At 33.5% G+C, this 25611-nt stretch overlaps 2 protein-coding genes across 2 annotated transcripts; one reads left to right on the forward strand and one right to left on the reverse strand.

Moving 5' to 3' along the window:
• Window positions 1–14628: 14628 nt before the first annotated feature.
• Window positions 14629–15910, forward strand: LOC125209181 (DNA sliding clamp PCNA-like; the record flags this gene model as incomplete). The annotated part of the gene is made up of 4 exons (XM_048108791.2): window positions 14629–14992; window positions 15114–15266; window positions 15338–15435; window positions 15512–15910. Coding segments are annotated over 4 exons (819 nt in total), but the record flags the coding sequence as incomplete, so codon positions are not given.
• Window positions 15911–16637: 727 nt separating this feature from the next.
• LOC125214721 (putative glucomannan 4-beta-mannosyltransferase 11) lies at window positions 16638–20760 on the reverse strand. The gene is made up of 9 exons (XM_048115851.2): window positions 20153–20760; window positions 19955–20053; window positions 19006–19258; window positions 18254–18364; window positions 17957–18093; window positions 17751–17864; window positions 17477–17679; window positions 17175–17381; window positions 16638–17043 (listed from the first exon to the last, which is right to left on the reverse strand). Exons 1-9 carry the CDS (start codon window positions 20462–20464, stop codon window positions 16869–16871), a joined length of 1611 nt encoding a protein of 536 aa, XP_047971808.1. The 5' UTR covers window positions 20465–20760; the 3' UTR covers window positions 16638–16868.
• Window positions 20761–25611: the final 4851 nt, after the last annotated feature.

A 25611-nucleotide genomic window follows, 5' to 3' on the forward strand; every position in this document is an offset into this window, starting at 1 on the left:
TGTGTGAGATAGAGATGATTTGTTAGTGTGATTATTTCAGTATATTATAATATACTAGAATATAATATACTTTTTGTCTTATAAGTCGGAGCACTATCATACGTTACACAAATAAAGTTGCATTGTGATTATATAAATAAATCGATTTATTTTATATGGGGGACACAATATGATAAAAATCAACTCACATGTTAGTTATAGAGTAGGAGTAGTTGTAATTTTCTTACTTTTAGCTTGGATATTTTGAAATTTTTGCTTGATTATTTTTTTGGAATATTTTAGTCTTATTTTAGTTAATAAAAGTTTTTGTAACATATTTTTTTTAGTTATGTACACTTTTTTTCCTCTTCAAAAAAAATTAAATTACATATATTTCTTGAATTTCCATCTTTTTGACGGAAAATGCATTTAAAGATGAACAAATCGAATAAGAACGTTGTTGTAAAACTTGAAAGGTGAATTAAATTTTAATAATTACATATTCCTTTTCGAAAATGGTGGGAAATTATTTGGCACATTGATTTACGCAATTAAGTTCGCGGTACCAATGGAAACGGCGCCTTACATTTGCCAATAAAGGTTTGAATTATAGCATAATAACATCTCACCTCCCTAGTTTATTTTCGAATTGCAAACGGCACCCAATATGAGGGGCTGAATTGTAAATGTGATAAAACTGCACTTTAATGGCATTTAAATAATTTAATGTATATTTCTACGTTTGAAAGAATTTTTATGTTAATTACTACTCAGTCATTCAATAAAAAGATGGTCACGCTTTTTTGAGGTTTATCTGAAATTTGTCAACTTTCTATTTATGAAAACAAGTAAATCAATTTAATTACTACTCCCTCATTCAATGAAAAGATTATACGCTTATTTTAGGTTTATCTCAAACACGTCAACTTTCTATTTATGAAAATAAGTCAATCAACATTAATATAGTTAACCATTTTTTTTATCTCTATAATTATCTTATTTTATCTCTATAATTATAAATTCAGATAGTACTATTTTTTATCTTTCTGCTTAACACACTTACATTATTACCTTCAGAAATCTCATGTTATTGATCAAATTTAACATTATAAAGAGAATATATAAGATATTATAATAATGGTACAATAATAAAACAAGGGCACTTAATATTCATTTATTTTCCATTGACTACACCTTTTGGCTTAATCTTAACCCTTAACCACCCATCACCCTCCATCGAAGAATCTTACGGAATGTGGATTCAGGAATGTAAACAGCAATCGTCGCTAAGAATAGATGGCTAACGATGAACGGAAGTTAATCTCAACCTTTAAGAATTGGTGCAGTGTAGGGTAAAGGCAACTCTAATACTGAATTAATGAAATTTTTCGGCCCTCATAAAATAACAATAGGATCAACTAACCCCCTCCCAATTTCACCCGAATCCGCCTTCCCGTTCAAAAGTGCAATGACGACTTTCCATATCTATTCCTATAAAATGGTAGTTTATGGAAATATATCTAAATGATGAATAATCACTTTCTTTTCAAATCTAGGCAAAGCATATAGTAGTACTAGTAACTAATAATGGGTCGATCGCATAATTGTACGTGTTAGCTTTGTAAAATCATTCCTGCTCTAATATGTAACATAATGAACATTTGCCTAACAGACCTTTGCTACTTTTCAAGTCACCAACAATAACCTTTTAACAATTCTTGAAAGAAGAAAAAAAGTTAGTAACTAATTTGGTTGTTGTGGTCAAATACACAAGTTGCAATTCCATTAAATACCAACATGATAGTATGTGGCACGAATACATGCGCTATCATGAAAATAATTCATTTCAATATTTAAATCAATATTTTCATATGTGAATAGTTCATGTTGCACTATTATACCACATATATCTAGTAGTTAATTTTTAATTGGTGTTGATAAATTTTAACTTTTTAACTAAAAAAAGATGATAAATTTTAGTAATTTTTTTGTTGTCTCTGTTATATTACTATAAAGTAAAAATGAGAATAAATCAATTTGACTATAACAATGGCTATCTGCAATAGCAAACAAAAAAAAATGACTGATTTGATTATTCTTATGTTGAATTAAGGAACAATTAGCCACTCGACTCTTTTTCTAAATCTAGGTTAGATTAGGTATCAAAAACAGTATTAGGGTCGCTTTCTTATTTCATTAGAAAATTATACGTAGGCCCTCTACCTATTTGAATTTTTGACTCCCTCCATTATCAAGTTTCACTTTTGCAATTTTAGTTTGTCTACACATAAATATTCCCAAAAATTACAATTTGGATTAGCCACTAATCTAATTTCTTACCTCACCATACACTTAACCATTTTAATTAAAATATATTCATGTTGCATTTCATAATTTCATTATGTCTTTTTTAAGAAATTTAATAAAGTTTTTTAAATTTTGACCAATTTAGTCAGAAATGGACTGAAAGCAGCGCATGAAATTGCGAGATTTGTTGCCCAAAACCCAAAACCTCAACAAATGTCTTTTTTGTCGGTCGTATTCGTCTCCTTAATTCACTCCACCTATTTGTATTAATTATTTAATCTTTTTAATCCACTCCTAATTTGATTCGATTTTAATCGTTCCATCTTATTTTTGCTATATTAGTAAATAAATATGGAGTGATAATAATTAATTATTTTGTGTTAGGGGGGCTTAGCACAAGAAACGTAATTTGTCGATTTAAAAAATGAAGACGTGAATCAAAATTATGCTCTTTGACATAAATAAAAAAGGTAGTTACAACTAAATTGTCTTAGAAGACTCTCAATAATTTAAGCTTAAGTACATATGGTGGAACGACTTATTGATGTATCTTATAAGATTGAAATTTAATTCAAATTTGCCTCTAACATATTAGGTGACCGTTTATTTTCTAGTAATAGTATCTAAAGGTTTTATTAATCTCAGTACCCTTCCTAATTATAGAGTATGTTGTTATTTCCCAAGTCAACATTGTTGCCTTTTTTTTTCCTCCAAAGAGTGTTAGAGCATCTCCAATGGTCGGCTAGCGACCGGCTAGCCGATTCGTCGCGCTGGCCGATCGGCTAGCTGAACCATTGGAGGCGGCCAGCGCGAAATCGGCGAGCGGACCGGCGTGGGCTGGCCGATCGCTCGGCGCTGGCCGATGCGCTGGCCGATCGGCTAGCCGCCATTGTGGCGGCCCGATCGGCCAGCGCCGAATTTTGATATATATATATTTTTTTAAACCTATATAAACGCGATTTTCGTTTCATTTTCATTTGCACCACTTGTTTTAACGAGTTTTCTCTCTCTCTAACTTTCTGTACAAGAGCATCATCGAGCGATGAGTAACGCGTGTGGTAGCGGTGGTGGGGATGCTGAGGAGTACGAACGGAGGATGAACGAGGCTATGAATGCCTACATGAACCGCGAGATGGAGCGGTACATGCGTATGGTGGAACAGCAGGCGATACCTCGCCCTCCATGGGTTATCCACCGCCGAGCAGTGATTGATCGGGATCACGCCGCTGCACATCAGCGGCTGTACGACGACTACTTTTTAGAGAACCCGCGGTTTCCCGCCAACTTGTTCCGGCGGCGTTTTAGAATGCGCAGGGAGTTGTTTATGCGCATCGTTGGCGCATTAGAGCGTCGATATCTGTGTTTCCGCTTTAGGCACGATGCGGCTGGCAGACCCGGCCACACCCCTATTCAAAAGTTCACGGCGGCAATCAGGCAGTTGACCTACGGAGAGTCGGTGAGTACCTCCACATCGGTGAGTCGACGGCCCTGGAATGTCTGAAGGATTTCTGTGGGGGCGTGATAAGCGTTTTCGGTGAGCAGTACCTTCGAAGCCCTACTCCCGAAGATTGTCAGAATTTGATGCAGATGCACGGGGAGAAGCATGGGTTCCCCGGGATGTTAGGCAGCATAGACTGTATACATTGAGAGTGGAAGAACTGTCCAACTGGCTGGAAGGGGGCCTACACGACCGGCTACAAGTCAAAGAATCCCACGATAATCCTCGAGGCCGTAGCTGATTACCGGCTGTGGATCTGGCATGCGTATTTTGGGGTAGCTGGGTCGAACAACGACCTCAACGTCCTGAACTCGTCTCCCCTCTTCAACGAGAAGTGTCAGGGCGTCGATCCAGCCGTCTCATTTGTGGCCAACGGCAACCAACATGATATGGGCTACTACTTGGCGGATGGGATATACCCTCGGTGGCCGGTCTTTGTGAAGACGATCAGGCAAACAAGTGATGAAAAGAAGGCCTACTTTGCGGAACGACAGGAGTCGGCGCGCAAGGACGTGGAGCGCGCATTTGGTGTGCTCCAGTCTCGATGGGCGGCAATTAAGGGTCCAACGCGTTTGTGGGATGTCGGATGCGTTTCCCAGATAATGTACGCCTGCATTATCCTGCACAACATGATCGTCGAAGACGAAGGCGTACAACTGACTAGTTGGGCCAATGATAATGAAGCCGGTCCAAGCCACGGAACGGCCACCCCTAGTGTACGACGTGGGGTACCTCTCGATGAAGCCGACCGCCTCAAGGAATTTGCCAACATGCGCCAAGTGGATGCTCATATTCAACTCCAAAAGGATATAATTGAAGAGTTGTGGGCACGGAGGATTGCACGACGATAGTTTTTTTTCTTTATTATGTACCTTTTTAAATGTAATTTTTTTTATATATGTACCTTTTTTAAATGCAATTAATGAATTTTCCCATATATGTCTCGTAAATTTAATTTCGTAATTTAATCGTAATTTTAATTCCGTAAATGTAGTATTTTTTGAATTATTTTTATTGCGGCTGGCCTATGGCTGGCCTAAATCTGATGTGGCAGGTGGATTTTTAGTGCTGCTGACGTGGCAGGGGGAAAATCTGCTGGCCGATTTCTAGCCGAAGTACCATTGGAGATGCTCTTAAAGACCAAATATGAGAAATGGTCCTAAGAGACTACTCTATCAAACGATAGAACCTATTTTTTTTATAGACTCCATGCTAATCGACTTGTATAATCTATATAAAACACCAGCGTCAGTAAAGATTGACTTTCCATAAGGGCCTTGGTCACTAGCTACTAGCTTTTTTAAGGATTGATATCACCTTATTATAAGAAATAAAATATATATGTGAAAACAATTTATTAGCAAAGATCCGCTATAGAATAAAAGGTAAATGGAAATAGACATCTCAGCTAATCACTATATTATTCAATCACGTTCATTTTCATCCTAACATCAATTTAATTATAATAAGATAGTATACATGTAACAAGTTTTACATTTTTTTATCAAGAAGGTGTATGTTAATGTAGTATATAGTAGTAATAAAGTATAAACTCTAAATATGGTATGACTTGGAAAACATTCTAATAAAATGATAAGTGGGGAAGACCCACCCAACCATTTTTATATTTTTTTATTTTGTATAAAATCGTCAAATACGTATTGAATTCGGGATATGTATGGATTCGTTTTAATTACTAAATAATTCAATTTAAATGCAAGATTCCAAATTAGGCTATAGAGATTTTTTTTCAAATTTAAATAATAATGAGATTTGGAAAATTATGAGATGTTATGGGACCGTCGGTGGCTTTCTAACGTTAATATACAATGTGCCAAATCAAAACTGGTTGGTTCAATAATCCATTGATTTCTTATTTGATTTCATGGCCCATTGATATTTTGAGGAATGCCTAATGTAATTTGGCAATATTTAATTATTGTGTAATACCTTCTTTAAATACAGGGTGGACGTTACAAATTTTACATTAAAAATTTTTAAAATAGAAAAGAAATATTGAAAAAGTGAATTGTGTGTATTGCTAGTGAAGATTCAAACTTATCTCATTAGAAATATGACAGTCTATAAGAATAAAAACAAAATCAAGATTAGAATAAAAATTATTTACAAACTTATCTCATTAGAAATATGACAAAGTTTATAAGAATAAAAACAAAATCAAGATTAGAATTAAAATTATTTACAGATAAGAAGTAAAACATTTTTGTCTTTATATAATGATAAAGTATTAATTATAACATGGCTACCAATAGGGCAGGTAGTTCGGTCATCGGTTAGTCGGTTAACCGATAACCGAACCGTTTATCACATTTCTCGGTTAACCGATAACCGAAAAATTCGGTTATCGGTTCGGTTCGGTTCGGTTCCAAAAGAAAGGTGTCTTTCGGTTATCGGTTCGGTTCGGTTCCAATCGGTTAGAACCGATTGGAACCGATTAGAACCGAATTACACATTTAATATTTATTTTTATTAAGTATATTCTAAATAGGTTGTTTTTATTTTTTAAATTTCTAATACAAAGCACCTACATAATTTTTTCTACAAATTTAAATACCAAAAACTCAATGCAGCGCAAATGGTGGTGGCTAGGATGAGAATTTTTCGTATGCAGATTGATACCTATGAACTGCATATATATATTTTTTTAATAATTCGGTTCCGGTTCGGTTAACCGAAACCGAACCGACCCTATTCGGTTAGGAACCGAACCGAACCGAGGCCAATTCGGTTTCGGTTTCGGTGCTTCAATCTCGGTTACTTTTGTGCTCGGTTAACCGGGTTGTCGGTTCGGTTCTAACCGAACCGACCGAATTACCTGCCCTAGCTACCAAACAGAGCAAAGTATTCCAGTCAAACACCAATGTCCATCGTCGCCAACGGGAAATGATGCCCTCAACGTACCCATTTTGATGTGTTACAAAATATTGAACCGAAAAGATGATAATAACAAAATAGCAGTCAATATAGAAGCAATTTAAAATAAAAATAACAATAAAAATTTATGAAAATCAATTTACCAATTAAGTGGTAGGATTTTATTGCTTGAAAAATAGGAATTCATATTGTTACTTATAACCGTGCGAACATTGCAAATTCGGATTAGCATTGCATTAATTTTCAATTGTTAAACTAGCAAAAATAAAGGTATAGTTAAGGATCTATTTATAGAGTCCCATTATTCATAAATCCACTCTTAAAGACCGAACCACCAAACCCTACTAAATTAGGGCTTTTAGATCTAGTTTTTTATGGATAAGATACAGAAATTTATAAATTATTTTCGCCTTCATCACGAGCCTATTTTAATTCATCCGAAGGTAAATAAGTCATACTAACATGTAACGAAGATTTAACTTCGTTCCAGAATATATTACTTCATTCTAGTAGGTTTTTACTTTATTCCAGTAGGTTTTTACTTCATTCCAGTACGTAAATGTGGTTTCGCCGTCGCGTGCCGTTCTTTTTCTCTACAATATCTATCACCACCGCCATGGCACTAATATTGGTTTAATAAACACATGGAATAATGTAATAAATTATTGGAGTGAAGTATGTGTAGAAGCATTTGAAGTCCTACTGGAATGAAGTAAAAATCTTATCCAATGAAGTAATAACGTTCCTGAATGAAGTAATAAACTCACTTGAATAAATTGCATTTTTAAATGTTAATCAAGCAAAAACCCACGTCAATGAATTTGAATGAAACATATGTTGAATCATTTCAAAACCTACTAGAAGCAAGTAAAAACATGTTGTAGTTTCAAGGTATTAGGTATAGAATGAAGTAATAAATCTATACAATGAAGTAAAATGGGCTAGTAATGAAGCAGACTAAATTTTCACAGCAGCACATCTCATCAAAAAACTAGATCTAATGGCCCAGATTTGGTCTCTAGTTCGGTCTTTAAAATTGGTTCGACATTGATCACAACTCCCTATTTTTTTATATATATATATATACATAGGGGATATATATATATATATATATATATATATATTAATATTATTCCATAAAATATCACCCTCTACTGATGTTATACTCTCATAATGTTTATTTAATTTAGAATTGACATATCAACTTCTATGGTACTAGAAAAATTTAAATAACAAAATCACAGTGTCACACTGATATTTGGTAGCTTCTTTTACGTAAAACTATTGCAAACCGTAAAAAAAAAAAATTAAGTAAATACTACTAGTAATAGATCCAAAAAGAATTTGTCTCGAAAGCAATAATAGTTGAAAACATGCTCATAATAAAATACTCTAGTAGTAATAAAAAAAAAAGAAGCAAGCATATATTTATGATTTTGAGGCAAATCACTCATGCATTGATTAACTATTCATGATTTTGAATTACTTATACTAAATGTAAGAAAATATTATTAACTATTCATGATTAAGCCATAATTATTTTGAAGTACATAAGCTTGGGTTAAGCATTGATTTAGGGCACGCCAACAATATGCAGCCGACAAGTCGACAACTTTATTTTCAGGTCCCTACTTCCTAGTCAAAATTTCATATTAGGTCCCTTGCTTTTCCCTAAATTAATAAACCAGGACAATATTTTTTTTAATTTATCATCGTGAAACTTATTTATTGATAACACGATTTCCTCAATCAAGAGCTAGTATATAAATACGTGGATTTCGTAAAAACGAGCAAAAATTATAGGTGTATCAATATAATTATGCATTCATATTGTTGACTAGCCATGGGTTAAATTCATTTTTCAATCTTTTTACATTATTATTATTTTCTGCTTACTCTAGTGAGTTATGATACAATGACTAAAATGAAAGAGTATAATATTCATAAATAAAAATCACTAAGTCGCTTAGGTCAAAGATTTAGAATTCAAGTCCATAGTAACGCGATCTTCAAATTTATATTCATTTATCTATTAATTTGACCAATGCGTAATTTGACAAAAGGCATTCTTAAATCATGTGAATTTATGGTTGATTCATGCGTAATTTGTGTATATTATCATTTAAAATTAACCCAACAAAATATTAATCATGTAGTTATAGCACCAGTGGTGCAATCTATGCTACTAATCAAAACATACTAAAATGAAAAAACCATACATTAAGCTTAAGCACATTTGATTTCATCCTTCTAATTCTATGTAAGCAACGTATAAAAAAATATTGCTATAGTGTAAAGTGTAATACAATTAAAATACAACACCAAACTAGAGAGTTATTCCTATGTCACCCATCATTTGTTAGCATTTTCTATAAAATTCGTAAACATTTGTTTCACCAGAAACGCTATTGTTGCAATGTCGGTCTGCAGTTTTTTAAGACGAAGAAGCTGTCCAACGATATCGATTTTGTTTTTTATAAATAAGCAAATTGTGAAAATACAGTTAACCGTCGTTACAAAAAAAAAGCTTCTTCCCCATATCGTTTACTTCAAACTGCAATCCATTTTCACCTAACGAATTTGCCCCTTAAAATTATGTTTAGAGTCCGCAACTATGATCGACACAGACTAAGAGTCTCTAGTGTTTACCGAAGATGCTCACAAATGACTAGCAACATATAAATACTCATAGATGGACAAGAAGTAAATAAGAAGGATTGCATTGGCATGATATATGGAATATTCTATATATGCCATGGATCAAGGGAAAGGTCACACTTACTGAAGCCATGGTCCCATTGTTATTACTATATTTCAGTGCAGAAATTAATGAGACAACATAAAATAAGACGTGGAGCAGTCGATGAAGAAAGACACCCCTCGTTAAACGGGTTAATTAATTCAACTATTTTATTACATATAAGTAAAGTAATCATGTAGTACCATTATTTATAGAGTCGAAACCAGTTAAAATGGTTTGGAATTAAAGCGTATCAAAAATTTCAACATTTAGGAGTTTTTTAATTAAAGTATTTTAATAGTGATTATAAATATTTTAATTATAGTGGAGACTTTCATCTACGTTTATTACCGAAAAATGCGGGAGATCTACCTATGAGATAAAGTTATATATTTGCGCCACGTTGACATTAGAGAGTTTTCAATTTTTATTTTTGTTTTAATGTAGTGGTTATTAAGGTTGGAAAAAAAGGAATTAAAATTCGTCATGTTTTATTATATTACAAGATCGGATCACCTAAATTTCGTATTTCAGTCAGTCACCTAACAAATTTGAATTCATTCTTACTGAGCCAATTTCTACTAGTACTAATTATATTTTGATTTTATACTTGTAAAAATCACTTATATTTGACTAGATAGCATCTCATGTATAGTCCAATTCCTATGCCTTAATAAGAACGCTCATTGTTTATTTTGAGTTTAATAATTGTAACCTTTTCAAATGTTTAACATTGCGGTGAGATCATTTTTCTTTAGTGTACGAGGATTGACAGATCACGTTAAGATATGTGTTGCTTTTTGCTTATATTTCACTGTTGTTTTATCATGTGTTTTATGTTTGTTGTTTTAACTTTGATTTTGTTTAGAGTTGTTGTGAGATTATTCTATTGTTGTAGGTGAACAAATGGTTTTGTTGGATTATGTGGATGTGTGTGTTTATATGTTTGGATAAAAGTGTTCGCTCTACAATTTTTGGCTTAAATGTTTTTACATATAAAAAAATTGAACTTTGACTTTAAAGTCTCTAAATTTTGTACTGCTATTTAAGATTTTTTTTCATTAGCAAAATTAAACCTTACACAAAATCAAACCGCAAAAACTTGTAATTGTTTTTTAATCCTAAACTTGTAGTACTACTTAGAAAGTACATGCCACTAATGCACCTAAATAAAGCAATAAATGCATAATAGAAACAAATTTATATAGGTGTAAAAGTGGTGTATTATTTATACATACAAAATATATATACTTATATTACTTGATGGACATAATTGGCTAGTTAGAACTTAGATTTGTGATTGGATCAAATGTGTGTTTTATAGTGTGGAGTGACACCAATATACTTGGAGTGCCATCTAGCATGCATGTTAATATGCAGGTTCAGCACATGGCTTATCATAATTAACTGACAAAAAAATTCCAACTTATCATATTATTTGATTATTGCCAGCCCCTATTTTTAATCATTTTATTTCATTTATGCAATATATATGTGTGTGTATATATTATAATTGATCTTGAATTATTTGTGAATGGTATCCATTCGAGAACTATACTATTTTATTATACATTTCATGTAACAACCATAAATTTATTATTCGTGTTTATTTTTACCCTTCTTTAAAGAGAATCGAATAGTAGAGGGGTTAGGTAAGGAGCTTATTCCGCATTCAAAATGTGATATCATAACCTTATTAAGCCTTAATTAATTTCTTAATGCATGTTCTTGTGTTATTGTAGAAAGAGGTTGACCTACAATTACTTCCTAAGACGTCGTTGGTGGTGACTTGGTGGCTGGGTACGTGGATTAGGGCCTTAAGGGATGGTGCCCGAATTTTGTCGGAATGATTATATGACAAGTTGGGCGAAGTCAGAGTATGAGCGGGAACAACGAACTCACAAAGAAATAGAATATCGTTATAGTCTTGCTTATGATATGTTTACTTGGTTCCTCGTGTGTTTTACTTCCATTGGTTGCGGTTGGTTTCTGTCTTTTGATTTTGTTACATTTCTGGGTATTGTTTATGTGTTTTATGTCTCTTGAATTGTTTATTGTCGTGGGCTTTTGGTTTGCTTTAGTTGGGCGGGTGTAGCTATTTGTTTTTACTCTGTCCTTGTTGTCGTCTTTAATTAAGATAGTTGACTCGTCTAAACAATTAGTTGTTTTATGCTTTTTTTCTTATATACTTACATCGCCAACTTTAACGTCTCAATGGTTATTTTGTAGTATAAAATATATTCATTAGTCTTTTTTATAATGGGTAGGGATATATTTGGATTGGAGTATTCGTGGAAAATGAAAACGATGATGAAAACATACAAAATCAACGAAACAAGCACATACAAATTAATGAACAAGAAATGAATAAATAAATGTAATGCATTCATACAATAATTCTCACACAAATTAATATTGAACAAGAAATGAACAAATAAATGTAATGCATTCATACAATAATTCTCACACGATCCTCAAAATTATAAAAAATCTCTAACTTTGATTTATTTTAATATAACACAATATTAAATGCATATATACGTGACTACATTGTTTATAAACAAATTAAAATAGGAGATATAAAGGTCCTATAACTATATGACACTGTCACCAAACACTTATATACTAGTAGTACAAAATGAATCATAAAAATATTTTTGGCATGTGGCACCAAATTTATACGACTAGCCCACAGAGAGTAGCATCTCAAGTTGGGGTCAATTATTTAATTTCTTGTTCCACAAAATAATACTATAATATGCTTTTTGCAGATACGTTGCTTGTAATATGAGCTATAGAATTTTACTTTTAACACTGTCGGCAATCATATAATATAAATATTGGTGTATTTATTTAGGGCCCATTTACAGAGAATTTTGTCAGATTCATAGTGTAACTACTTTTAATTTCACATAGTAACAATGCACCAAATATTATTCAATACATGGATATTGGATGGTACAATAACCTTCCAATACCAATCATTGTACATTATAATTGTACTTCATAAAATTAAATAACCTTAAAAATACTCCTTATTTCAGTTGTACATTTCTTAATATGTTTTGTTGCCTTATGTGGGTTTTGTTTTAATTAATTATACAATTTATACAAAATACTAGTACTATTATTGTATAAATTATAATTACTATATATACTAGAGTTGTTTTGGTATGTGACAGTGCCAACCCATTTTGAGATCTTCCATAGCTGTTAGCTTGGTTATTGTTACAACATTATTTGTTTATTACTTGTTGCAATTTTATTTGGTTTGGTGACAGTGGAAAATGTTGATCCAATTGTTTTACTTGTTCACCTATGTATGTTTTTCATTTTTAATTCTTCTTGGTAAATGTGGGAGCTTGATTGATTTTACGATTTTTATGGCTTAGATTTTTGTAGACATCAAAATAATTTATAATCTTATCTTAATGGAATGGTTAAACTCGCAAAATTTAATAATTAAGTTTGTTTTTTTACCCTAAGATAATTTCCTTGATCTTTATTTCTCAAATTTCATTATTTAATTGGAGGAAACTCAACATCAAAAATACAAATAAACCAATAATCGCTAAATTGCTAGAAAAATCAGGAACTTTGATTTGTCCGTGACTATGAAAATCAGCCATAAAATGAATTTTAATAGTTTTTCTCAAAGGTCCCCAAGAGGTCTAAATTGGGTTAAATTGTAGCAAGTACTATCTTATGTGACATCCAAAAAGTTCAACGAGGACAAAATCACGGTGAATTTTACCATTTTCTTCATAACACTTAACAAATGTCACCAATTTGAAATATGTGTGCGCGCACCAATCAACAACATATCACAAACACAAAATCATACCCTCTCCATCTCACTATACTAGATGCATTTCTTTTTTTAGCACTCATTTTGAAAAAATTATAGTAGTAGTAATAAATAGTTGAAGTGGTGACAGAGTAAAGTAAGAGAGATAATAATATAGAAAAAACTTCTTTACATTATTATCTCTCTCATTTCACTCTTTCTTCACTATAACTATTTATGAGTATCATTTTTTCAAAATAAGTCCTCAAACGAAATGCATCTACTATAGCAGAGTGGAAGGAGTAACATCTTGTCATAGAAACTTTGAGAAAATTGTTATGATTCATTATTTTTACAACTAATTTTCAAAGATGCAAAATGGACCAAAATCTGAACAAAACTTATAGTAGTACTACTTTTTATAGCAATTTGGCCTGATATCAACAATGTTTGGCGAATTTTGCCCATTAATTGGATATTGACACAGGTTTTTGTATTATTGGAACATCGCAAACTCGAATAAATCTTCTGCTTTGAAATGCTATATAAGATCAAGAATTCAAAATAACACCAAATGAATACTAAAACAACAGGAATCTTCAATATCCAATAACCAAAATTACAAAATAATGGTGAACAAATATGGTGTTGTAGCTAGTTTTATTCTCAAGAATCAATGTTGGCATAATAAGAATCACAAATTTGTGGCAAAACTGAAACAGAATAATTCAGCTCAAATCTTGCTAGTAATGTGTCAGCAAGCATGTGGCTGCTTTGCGCATTGAAGGAGACAGGCAAGTGTGTATGGAGCATCAGTTGCACTTGTGTAAAATGGCCTCATTTGACGACAACTCCAAATTCTTGCTATCTATTTTACGAGAGTGTGGATTAGCACATAAAACTATTGTTTTGACCTTTTTAAAGAGTGAAAACAACGATTGCTTTATAGTTTGCTTGATGCAATGCAATCTAGCTTGTCACAAGCAGGAGAAATTTTGATTGGATTAAAATGTTATTTTAATAAAGCTGACTCGAGCAGAGTCTTTCAAGAAGGGGAATATAATGCAGTTCTAGAATATATGACTTGAAGGTTAAGCAAGTTATTATTCATGTTTTATTTACTTCCTAGTTAATAGAATTAGTAGATGGAATGAGAAATTATTTTTTCCTCTTAACAAATTAATTTTCATTTTTTGATTATTTCCTTTTAATTATTTCATATTAGTTATTTTTCTTTTAGTTTTATTTTCCGATTTCTCTTTTGCTTTGTAAAAACCCTCATTGTTAAACTTAAACGAATAATATTATTTTTAATTTTTATATAAAAATGTAGATATTGTATAATCTTGAAAATATCTCACGGTTCTACTATAAAAATAAGTTAAATTATTTGCATGCATACCGTCGCCGCCTCCTCTGTGAAAATCAGCAAACGCCTTGGCCGATCCTCTCCTTGTCGTCGACGAGTGGTGCAGAAGACGGTTGGTGCAGGGGAGTGTGTTGAAGAAGGTTCTGGAATCGATCAAGGAGCTAGTAACCGATGCCAACTTCCACTGCTCCCCCACCGGTTTGTCGCTGCAGGCTTTCGATTCCAGCCACGTGGCGCTGGTGGCGCTGCTGCTCCGTTCCGAGGGATTCGACCACTACCACTGCGACCGAAACATCTCCATGGGGATGAACCTCGACAACGTGGCTAAAATGCTCAAGTACACTGGAAACGACGATATCATCACTTTGAAGGCCAACAACGCCAGCGACACTGTCACTTTCGTGTTCGAAACCCCCAGTACTTTTCGTTTTCTTCATCATAATGATTTAATGAATGATTTAGATTTGCATAGTTTTGTTGGTAATTTGGTAATGGAAGTATGGTTATTATAATAAAATTGTGATGTGTTGTTTTACAGCACGAGATAAGACCTCAAAATTTGGGATGAAGCTGATGGACATTGAGAGTGAGCATGTAGAAATGCAGGAAGCTGAGTACCATGCTATTGTTCGCATGCCATCTGTTGAGTTGTCAAGGATTTGCAAACATCTTAGTAGCTTTGGTGACACAGGTGAAGAATTTGAACATATTTGGTTGGTGTGTTAAGATATGGTGACTCACCCCTACCTCTGTTTCTTGCAGTTGGCATCTCTGTTACAGAGGAAGGTGTGGAGTTCTCATCCAGAGGAGATATTGGAACTGCACAAACTGTGTTTTGGCAGAACACCACTGTTGACAAGGTGAAGCTTAATTCTTCTCATCTTTAGTCTTAAATGGATGATGACTGATATGCTCTTGTTTTGTTATGTTGCGCAGCCAGATTATGCCACTGTGATTGAGATGAATGAGCCAGTGTCTCTCACATTTGCTCTTAGGTATCTCAACTCCTTCACTAAGGCCACCCCATTGTCTACCACTGTCACTTTAAGTTTGTCCTCGCAGCTTCTGGGGGTCGACTATAAGATTGCAGAGATGGGCTACATACGATTCTACTTGCCTCCCAAGAATGAGGAAGATTGAGGAGTATGATCCGATCCTTTATACTTGACTCATTTTTTCATTTTTAGAAGCTTCCTCATAGTTGAGTCATTTCCATATATAGTAGCAGTCTGGATCAAATTTTTCAAGGCCAATTTTTGTGTGAAGATTTTGAAGTCTAGTCAAAATTCAATCATGCATAATGCTCTTGTTCTTCGACTTGTTTAGGGTGATTAGAACTCTATAAAGCCTTGATAGACCTTCACTTAAATAATTGGTACTGTATTAAGCTAATTACAGATTACAACTATTATTGGATACATAGACAAGCTGAATGTACAAATTACAAATTTTATATGATAAAATTTTGATTCTTTTTAGTAAAGCAAACAGTTGGTTCAAGATGGAGTACTAGTGAGTGAAAGTATTTCAGATAAAACAGAAACTAGATTTTGTCGAAGATGTTACAGTTCCAACCTGGTTGACCTGAACTTGTAATGAGGAACACATTATCATAGAATATAAATGTGTAATAATTAAGTAGTGATTAATTGTACTAGCTAGTATGACATCCAAAAAGTTCAACGAGGTCAAAATCACGGTGAATTTTATCATTTTTTTCAATACACTTAACAAATGTTATCGATTTGAAATATGTGTGCACCAAATTTACAACATATTACAAACACAAAATCATATTCCCTCCGTCCCACTATAGTAAAGACATTTTTACTACTACACTAATTTTCAAAGCTGCAAAATAGACCAAAATTTTAACAAAAGTTGTAATTTTTCTAGCTATTTGGCCTAATATCAACAATGTTTGGTGAATTTTGCCCATTAAATGGATATTGACACAATTTTTTGTATTGTTGGAACATAGCAAACTCGAATAAATCTTCTACTTTGAAATGCTATATAAGATCAAGAATTCAAAATAACACCAAATGAATACAACAGGAAATCAAGATCCAATACAACAGGAATCTTCAATATCCAATAACCAAAATAATGGTCAACAAATATGGTGTTGTAGCTAGTTTTATTCTCAAGAATCATGGTTGGCATAATAAGAATCACAAATTTCTGGCAAAACTGAAGCACAATAATTCAACTCAAATCTTGCTAGTAATGTGTCAGCAGTTCTAAGTTAGTCCTATTCTTGGCTAATTATCAGGAAAGACCCCGGCTGCTGCTAAGAGAGCTCGGGGCAGCTCGGGACTATCGTGCCAAAGTAGCCGAACCCAGCAATAGTGAAGAAGATGGCTTGAGGGAAGAGATACAGGTAGTATCTATCGTGCCCATAGAAGATCCCGTAGCATCCACAAGCGAAAAGAAACGAAGCAATTCCCAGCTCCTGTAGTAGTATTCTGGAAAAAAAATATGATCATCATAGTCAGACTAAATGATCGAACACATTTTTAGATCGTCGCTACCTCTCACTCCATGAGATGAGCATATATATAACAGTGTCGTGTGAGGCGATATAATCAAAACATACCTCTCTCGGAGATGCTTAAGCTGTCGAGAACCCTTTGGTGCACTGAATTCAGCTCTGGATTTGCCCTCGAAGGCGTCTCCTAGTTTCTCAGTGACAATCCATTCGTTTGCCCTCTTGGCCTCGAACAGACCGATCATCAAAGCCTTGGTGCGATGAAACGACATTATGTTCTCGAAAAGGACCCAAGGAATGGCCATATAGAATGATCTGTAATCTCCAAACCCCACATTCATCAGAAAATGCAAATGATTCTCAAACTTAGGCCTAAAAAACAACTTGCTAGGCATTAAATTACACTACACCTTGGAGTCGAGATGCTCGTGTTTACGGTGGCAATTATCAAAGTAGCCACAATGGCACCCCATTTAGGATAATCAACTTCAGGCATCAGACTAACCAAGGGCAGCACCACACAGTAAAAAACGAAGGCAAACATAGTTCCCACGACCTTCCGGATGAAGAAGAAGTTATATATCATGTAGAACTTTCGTGAGAGCGATATATCCTGAAAGAAACACAACACATCATATTGAATTACTGTGCAATGCGTGAATGCTGTATTGGTACTGAACGAACCTTGTTCTTTACAATTCCGATCACCATCTTTCTGAACAAATTGGCTGGACCACAGGACCACCGATGCTGCTGAGAGCGATAGGCCTTGAAAGTACTAGGAAGTTCACTCCTAACCTGTTGATGAAACAGGAATCGATTGTGAAGAAACACAACGAGAAATGCAGGGTTGAGAAACTTGTTAGTGAAAATCGAAGTCTTGAGTGCACCTCAATGTCGCCTAGGAAAACAAACTTCCAGCCCATGAGTCCAGCTCGGAGAGCAAGATCCATATCTTCTACAGTGGTTCGATCATTCCAACCTCCAGCGTCGTCTATTGCCCCGAGTCTCCATACTCCACCACTTCCTGAGACAAGTGTAATGCTAGTTATTACAACTAACTAGCATAAAAATGCTAGTTAATGCATATGGTCTATCTATTCCTTTTGTTTAACAAACTACCAAGATTTACTAAATTGTAGTCGTATCTAGTCATGCCTATTGAGTCCTCGCATGTTTTATCTTACCGTTAAAACTGAAGAAGGAATGAATGGATGATCCTCCTTCTTGCTCAATTACAAACTGGAAGTCCAATGATATTTCCTGCATTCTTGTCAAGAAGCATTCATTTGCATTCACTGCAAAATCAACGAAAACGTTATCACAATTTTTTTCAATTCTAAGCAACTCCTCACAGTCTGTGTACAGCAGAGCAATTTATATTTTTTCAATCATTAGAAAGATGCTATCATATGTTCCAAAGGTAAGTATCCTCATGGGAGGATACAGTACTCGTATGTTGTGCTATCATATGCCTTGTACAGATGCTACGCTACAAGAATAGGATTCTACACAATAAACGTAGGCCTATATTTCCTAGTAGCTTCAGAATCCACTTCATGTTCACTCACCACCAGAACTTTGGAATAACACACTACTCTTTTATTAAGCTTCCTAGTCCGACTTTGCCTTAATCCCGAGTTTTTCCCATTTTTAAGCTCACTAGTCTGGATTTAGCGTAGATGAAGGCATACATCTCAGTTCTCTCTATCCCTCTCTCTTAAACTTTTGACAGTTTTTGCACTGTTAGTTTTACTTCTAATTCTTGGCTAAATTCCCTCAAAAAGCCTCTTCAATTTTGTTGGCTTGATGACTTGAATCTAAAATTACTCAGGTACTAATGTATGGCAGTCACCTTGACATCAATCTACAAAATTTCTTCAATCATTTTATGCTAAAAGGAGACAATCAACCAAAAGAGAGGACCCTCACTGCTTACCAAACCTCCAGCGAGCCTGCACAAGTGCGACCTCTGGGTTGTGAATCAGGACAGGCATGGCTCGTCGAAGGAAGTCTGCCTCCGGCTGGAAATCAGCATCAAAGATGGCAACATACTCACACTCTTTGACATAGTCCCGCTTCAGCCCTTCCTTGAGAGCCCCCGCCTTGTACCCCTTTCGACCTTCTCGAAGCTGGTACCTAATGTTTATGCCTTCACTCGCCCACCTCATACACTCTTTCTCAATCTTATCCTGCAACCTTCGTGTTATTAATCACAAGATTAAGACAAACACATAGCAGTTCCATCTCACAAAAGCTCATTTTTTATTCAAGATTAATAGAAATCCATGGGTTCCATCCTAAAAACCAATTGGTGATAGGCGGAGGGATTAAGCTAATTTAGTACACCGATGTGGGATATTTTTTACATTCATTTTATGTTTCAATTATTTCAATTGCCAACAAAGATAACATTTTTATTATTATGAATAATGGTTAAACGACAAGCCCTAACAAGCTGGATGTTTGGCACAATGAACAATCAATCACATCTCTGGGAAACCTAAGCTGCAAATTTGATAAATTGAAAGATTCTTGAAATATGAACAATGATTCATCCATGCTCCAAAGCAAAATCAGGAGAATTAATTAGCAATAATCAAAGAAACGATACCTTATCCTGCAACCATCTTGTTACTAATCACAAGATTAAGACAAACACATAGTGGTAGCCATCTCACAAAACCTCATTTTTAATTCATAGTTTATACTTTTGGATCCAAGATAACATTTTTAGTATGAATAATGGACAAAACGACAATCCCTAACAGGCTGGATTCTTGGCACAATGCACAATCAATCACATCTCTGGAAAAACTGAAAGATTCTTGAAACATGAACAAGGCTTCCTTCATTCATACTCCAATGCAAAATCAAAGAAACAATACCTTAATAACAAGATCAGTAGAATCATCCAAAACTTGAACCACCAACCTATCAACTGGCCAAGACAGCCTACACGCTGCACCAATGGAGATCTTGTACACCTGCCACCAATCACCAATGTGTGTGTGTGTGAGAGAGAGAGAGACTAAAAAAACTCAAAAAAAGCAGCAAATTTTCGCCCAAATCAGAGCTAAACCGACCTCTATCTCATTGTATATCGGTATCTGGACAAGAACCATGGGGAAATCGAGGCTCCCACCTTCCAAATCATCCCTCAACGGCTCCCATTTGTACCTCTCCGCGTGCCTTCTCCGCATCAGCTTGGCGAGAGCAGCGAGGAACATCATGTGAACCCACTCCACAAACAGCAAGAACGACCACAGCAAGCAGAGGTAGAGAGAGAATCTCAACACCGGCACTATTCCATACGATTTCACCGCATTCCAAACCGGCGCGATGACGTCAGCAGGCGAGCCGAGAAGCCATTCCACCGCCGCCGAAGCTGGGCCCATTTTTCCGGCTCGTGGGAGCTGTCAAGTTGCTTCCTTTTTTGTGTTTCTTCGCTTTATTCCACTTCTAGCTTTGGTTTTTCCCCAATCTTGAAGCAATCGAGGAAAAGGGAGATGGAGATGGGGATTTCAGAGGTTCAGATCGAATTTAACTCTGTCATTTCGCTGTCTGATTAACGCTGAACTCGGAGATTTTGTGTTGTGGTGGTGCATTGTTATGGCGAGATTGGGAGAGGGAGAATGTGAAGATTGAGAAGAGAGGTTTATTAGTGCCAAAAACCGAAGCTCACGTGGAAAGTGCGCATTTTTGTCCCATGAAAATAGAATGGTGGTGGGAATATTATCAAAATATCTTTACATTGCTCGATTCTATTTCAAAATAATAATCATAATTATCACAATATGGAATATGGAGCGGTTTAATATTACAGCGAAGAAGATTGTTGTCGATGTTGAAATCAGATTGCAATGAAAGATTGATATTGAACTTTGACTCTATAGAGAATCAAGGTAAAGCTGTCCGAATTATAAAATCAGTAATACTCATATGACAAATAATTTTTTTTCATTGAAATCTATCTTTGGTTTGTGTTACTATTTGGATGGCTTCTACAAAGGTTAGTGGAGTATGATTTTTTGTTTTAAAAAAATAATTACAATACACAAATTACACTAAAATTCAAATATATTGAAAATAACCATTTTCTTGCATTATTAGGCTTATATTGTACTATTATGATAATTATCGTACAAAGACATGTGCTGGTAGTAAGGATCGATACCCAATCCGACCTAAAATTCCCATTAATATTACTCTTAAAGGGGCAAGCACAATTGTGAAGCATTTATTAAAAGATTTGTAATCCCACTTTTTAAAATTGATATGGCCGCTTCTTTAAATGAACTATTGATGTGGACTTATGGCTACCTAAATAAACGAACTAGCACATTGATTAACAAAGCTCTTTAAATTCACCTAAATGAAGAAATTAATTTAAAACTTACTGTTTATATATTTTGTTAAAAGTAATTATAAACAAAAGTAGAGTGGTATGTTTTCATGAAAAAAATCGCACCACAATATAAAGTTCAAATGAAAAGAATAAAAGAATATGTAAATTCAAAGGAAGGTTTGGTGGATAGAAAACATGCTTGTGTTGTCAATTCCACCTACCCGCTAAATTTAAATTAAAATTTATTCATCAATACCAATTCTCATTAATGTCGTCCCAAATTTCCATATTGGGAAAGTTCCTTTTTTATTTTTATTTATATTTTTCTTAAATAAATAGCTTCACCTACGCATATTGTACGGACGTGTGCACATTATCTCGATTCTAAAAAATTGTTGGTATCGAAAATATTGATTTGTAATTTGTCTCAACTCTCAAGATCACGATTGAATTAAAAAAAAAAAGTTTGAATAAAATGGTTCAACTTGATGAGTGGGCGTAGTTACAAAAATGAAATAATGTATTTTTATACAAATGAATTAGCCGGCATGGTCCAATAATATAAATACAATTTAAGTCAAATAATAGAAGGAACCTTTTTCAAATATCTACATGATAAAGATCAAGCAATATGGTCCGATAAAAAATAAATACTTTTACAGTATGGTCATATAAAAAATAAATACTTTATATATTTGGACTGAATAATAGTTGAGTCGTTGGGTATACAGCTTCATAACGTTTTTTTTTTTTGCGAACTTTAGTAGGTGGTAATGTTTAGATTATTTTAGTTTTAGCGTTTTGTATTTTCTAATTTTTTATTGATTGTGAGAAAATCTCAAATAAATCTAATTCGTGATCTTTGACAAGGACATCTATTGCCTTAACTTGAATGACCAATGTATTGTAACACTATTTTAATTTTTCAATATTCATACACTTTCTATTTTTCTACTACTATATCAACTACTCCTATCTCATTTTTATTTTTAACTTTTCTATAGTGTAATACTGCTATTACCTTATCCAGTATGTTCATGGGCAGAGGCCGCAGAGGGATCGGAGAGGGTCAACCGACCCCACCACCGGCATTCGAGAATAGTTGGGAACCTCCTTCCTTCGACCTCCGAATCCACGACTCTGTTCCTAGTAAGTGTTCTTTGTAGATGAAACTAGTGTTAATACCTGTGCTATGCATGAGCCAGACGATTTTTAAAAAAAATATTGAATAATAAGAGGACAAATTTTTAAAAAATGAGAATAACAGTGGTTTTATGATTAAAAAAATTTGTTAATTACAAATTAACCATATATAGAACAATGTGTAAAACATACCTTCATCTTGTTTTAAACTTGACGAAATCAAATTATTTTAACTCAATCCAATTAAACTTTGATCAGTAGTAACACTATCACTTGTAATTATAGGAGATTGAACGGATGCACCCACACCAACTACACAAAGAAAAAAAACTATAATTAGTACAATAAAAAAAGTTACACAACATTTTCAAATATTTAAAATTTGTGCAATTTACGGAAAAAAAAAAAAAAAAAAACTTGCACGACTACTATTAAAGTTCGAAAATACAATAGTAAATACTACCAACTATAATTTATAATTACAATATTGGACCAAATATAGAATAATGATGAGCAACGTTAAAGTTTAGAATAATAATCAGCAATGACAAAGTTGAACACCTAGGCTAAATATTTTAATATAATTAAAAATAACACAATTAAATAATTAACAGATTATTAGAAGCCAATACAGATAACAATTGAGAAGCCCTACTTCCAGGCCCAAAATATAAAAAGATTTTCGAAATAGCCAATTCAACAAAATGATGGAGTCCAATATATTCCATAAGAGAAGCCCACACATACAACTATTCCTTTATCTGAAACCAGCCTAATACAAAAAATTGATTTTTTAAAACGCCCAACACAACATAAATGAAGGAGCCCAATATATATTCCAAAAACTTACTCCTGTACTAACTACAATTAATGAGTATAATAAACAAATATTATGATTTAAAAATATATATTATAAAAAATAAAAAAACACAACACCTCATCTCAGCGCCGGCATTTCAAACCCTATCTCTCCTCCCAACCTCGCCGACTCCGCTGCCAACCACGACAAACGGCACCACCACCGGCATTCGAGAATAGTTGGGAACCGCCTTCCTTTGACCTCTGAATCCACGACTCTGTTCCTAGTAAGTGTTCTTTGTAGACGAAATTATTCTTTTTTCTTCTAATTGGGCTTAGCTTTGCATTTGAATATTAGTAACAATTTATGGCCCAAAAATCTGAACAACTTGAAAAGGAGTTTTAAGCGCAGTTGCCCAATGTGTATCATTAATTTAACATCACTATATTCAAATTTCTAAAAGTCATTTATTTGGTTATTTAATTATATAATAATTATGTTGTTATTAAATGTGCTAATGAATGAGTAATACGAGTAAGGGGCATAATATGAAAAAATAGAATACGGTTTCGAAAACTATAATATTATTATATTCATGAATCATGGGGTTCAATATCAATATGGCCAAAATTTGCTTTCGCAATTTTCTAGACATATTTTTCCGTACTAATTTACTTTATAACAAAAAATGTGATCCTGAGATTTAGAAATATATTCTGCCCTTCAATATTTAATTTTGTGATTTTGTCTAATACGAAAGTATAAATGTAATTTGCATGATTATCAATATATAGACTCAATAATGAATTTCCAATGACATTGATAGTGTTATTTAGTAATAAATAGTTATTTAAATATTATATTTATGAATTATGATGTAGTTCGATCCCACAGTGATTCATTGGACCCGTCACTGAATATATTGTTACATGGAATTTATAGTTACTCTAACTCAATTTTTCACCATATATATATCCTTAAATATTACACCGGATAGAAAATTCAGATTATTATCTACACTTTCTTTTATGAGGAGAATGTATGTCATCCATCACATAGACTTGAACTAAGATACTCAAGCATCGATTCCATGTGAACAACACGTATAACGATTTCATAATAGCAATCCAAGTTACATTCATGTCATAGATAGATCACTTAGGTTCGGGGCCATAAGGCAATGACAATTAGAGTACATGAAGACTCATTTTCGCTGCGATTCAGTTGATTTTCTTAATCAAGCCAGTCTTCAACAGATACATAATTAGAGAGAGTCCTGACATCTAGTGAATTTTGGATCATGTAAAATAAGAGAAAATATTTATATATTTCAAACAATAAAAACACTCGAAACCTCAAACAACTCAATATTTTATAGATTCCACGTTATAACCCCCTCCGTCTCAAGGTAGTCGGGTATTTCTTTTGGGCATGAGATTTAAGAAATTAATATGTTATAGGTTAAAAGTGGAAAGAGTAAAGTTAGTGATGAAATAAAGTAAGAGAAATAAAGAGAGAATAAAGAAAGAGAGAATTTTTTTTTTTTTTTATAAAAAATAAATGATTCAAATAACTTGGGACCACGAAAGTATAAAGTATATAATTTTTGTGGCATATCGAAAATAAAAATAAGTATGAAAATCTTATACTTTCTAGGTAGTATGCAAATACAATTTCAATTATAACTAACAAATGGGTGCTAAAATTTGCATAAATAACAATATAATATGGTTTGAAAATTTACAACAAACAATTATTGGCGGGTAACACTAAATCAGTTTGCAAATCAACTCCCGCCAATTATGCCTTCGCCCCATTTTTTGTTTCAATAAATGAAAAAAATGTGACTGTATTATGCAAAATTCCCACACACCCACTCGAAACTCACCGGGTCAACTCAGCTAATACAAACTACCTCAAATTAATCACTTAATTAATCTTATTGTCCGTTTCATTCCAAACAATATTTAATATGTTTATTATGTTCAAGAAAAATGGATGACTAATCGTGTTTCTGTTAAAAGTAAGGATGATCGTTACTAAGGTGTAAAATAAGTAGGAAAATATATTTTAGTTTAATATAGATCTAGAATAATTATACTACGGAGTATTTTTTATTTACTTATGTTCCAATTGTTGTATCATATTACTCTTTTAGAAATAATTATCATTTAAATTATATTTTTTAATGATTTTTTCTTGTTCATTCAATAACTTTTGAAATTTGAATATAAAATTACATTTTTTTATACTCT

The sequence above is a fragment of the Salvia hispanica genome, chromosome 3 (genome assembly GCF_029641045.1).
Source record: "Salvia hispanica isolate PSC_SH4W2 chromosome 3, Shi_PSC_v1, whole genome shotgun sequence".
Lineage (NCBI taxonomy): Eukaryota > Viridiplantae > Streptophyta > Magnoliopsida > Lamiales > Lamiaceae > Salvia > Salvia hispanica.

Coding starts and splice junctions, on each gene's coding strand:
- LOC125214721 (XM_048115851.2), bottom strand. CDS start 20,464: ATGGGCCCAGCTTCGGCGGCGGTGGAATGGCTTCTCGGCTCGCCTGCT. Junction 17,680..17,750: donor TCGGAATTGTAAAGAACAAG/GTTCGTTCAGTA, acceptor TGTTTCTTTCAG/GATATATCGCTCTCACGAAA. Junction 17,044..17,174: donor CTTAAGCATCTCCGAGAGAG/GTATGTTTTGAT, acceptor TTTTTTTTCCAG/AATACTACTACAGGAGCTGG.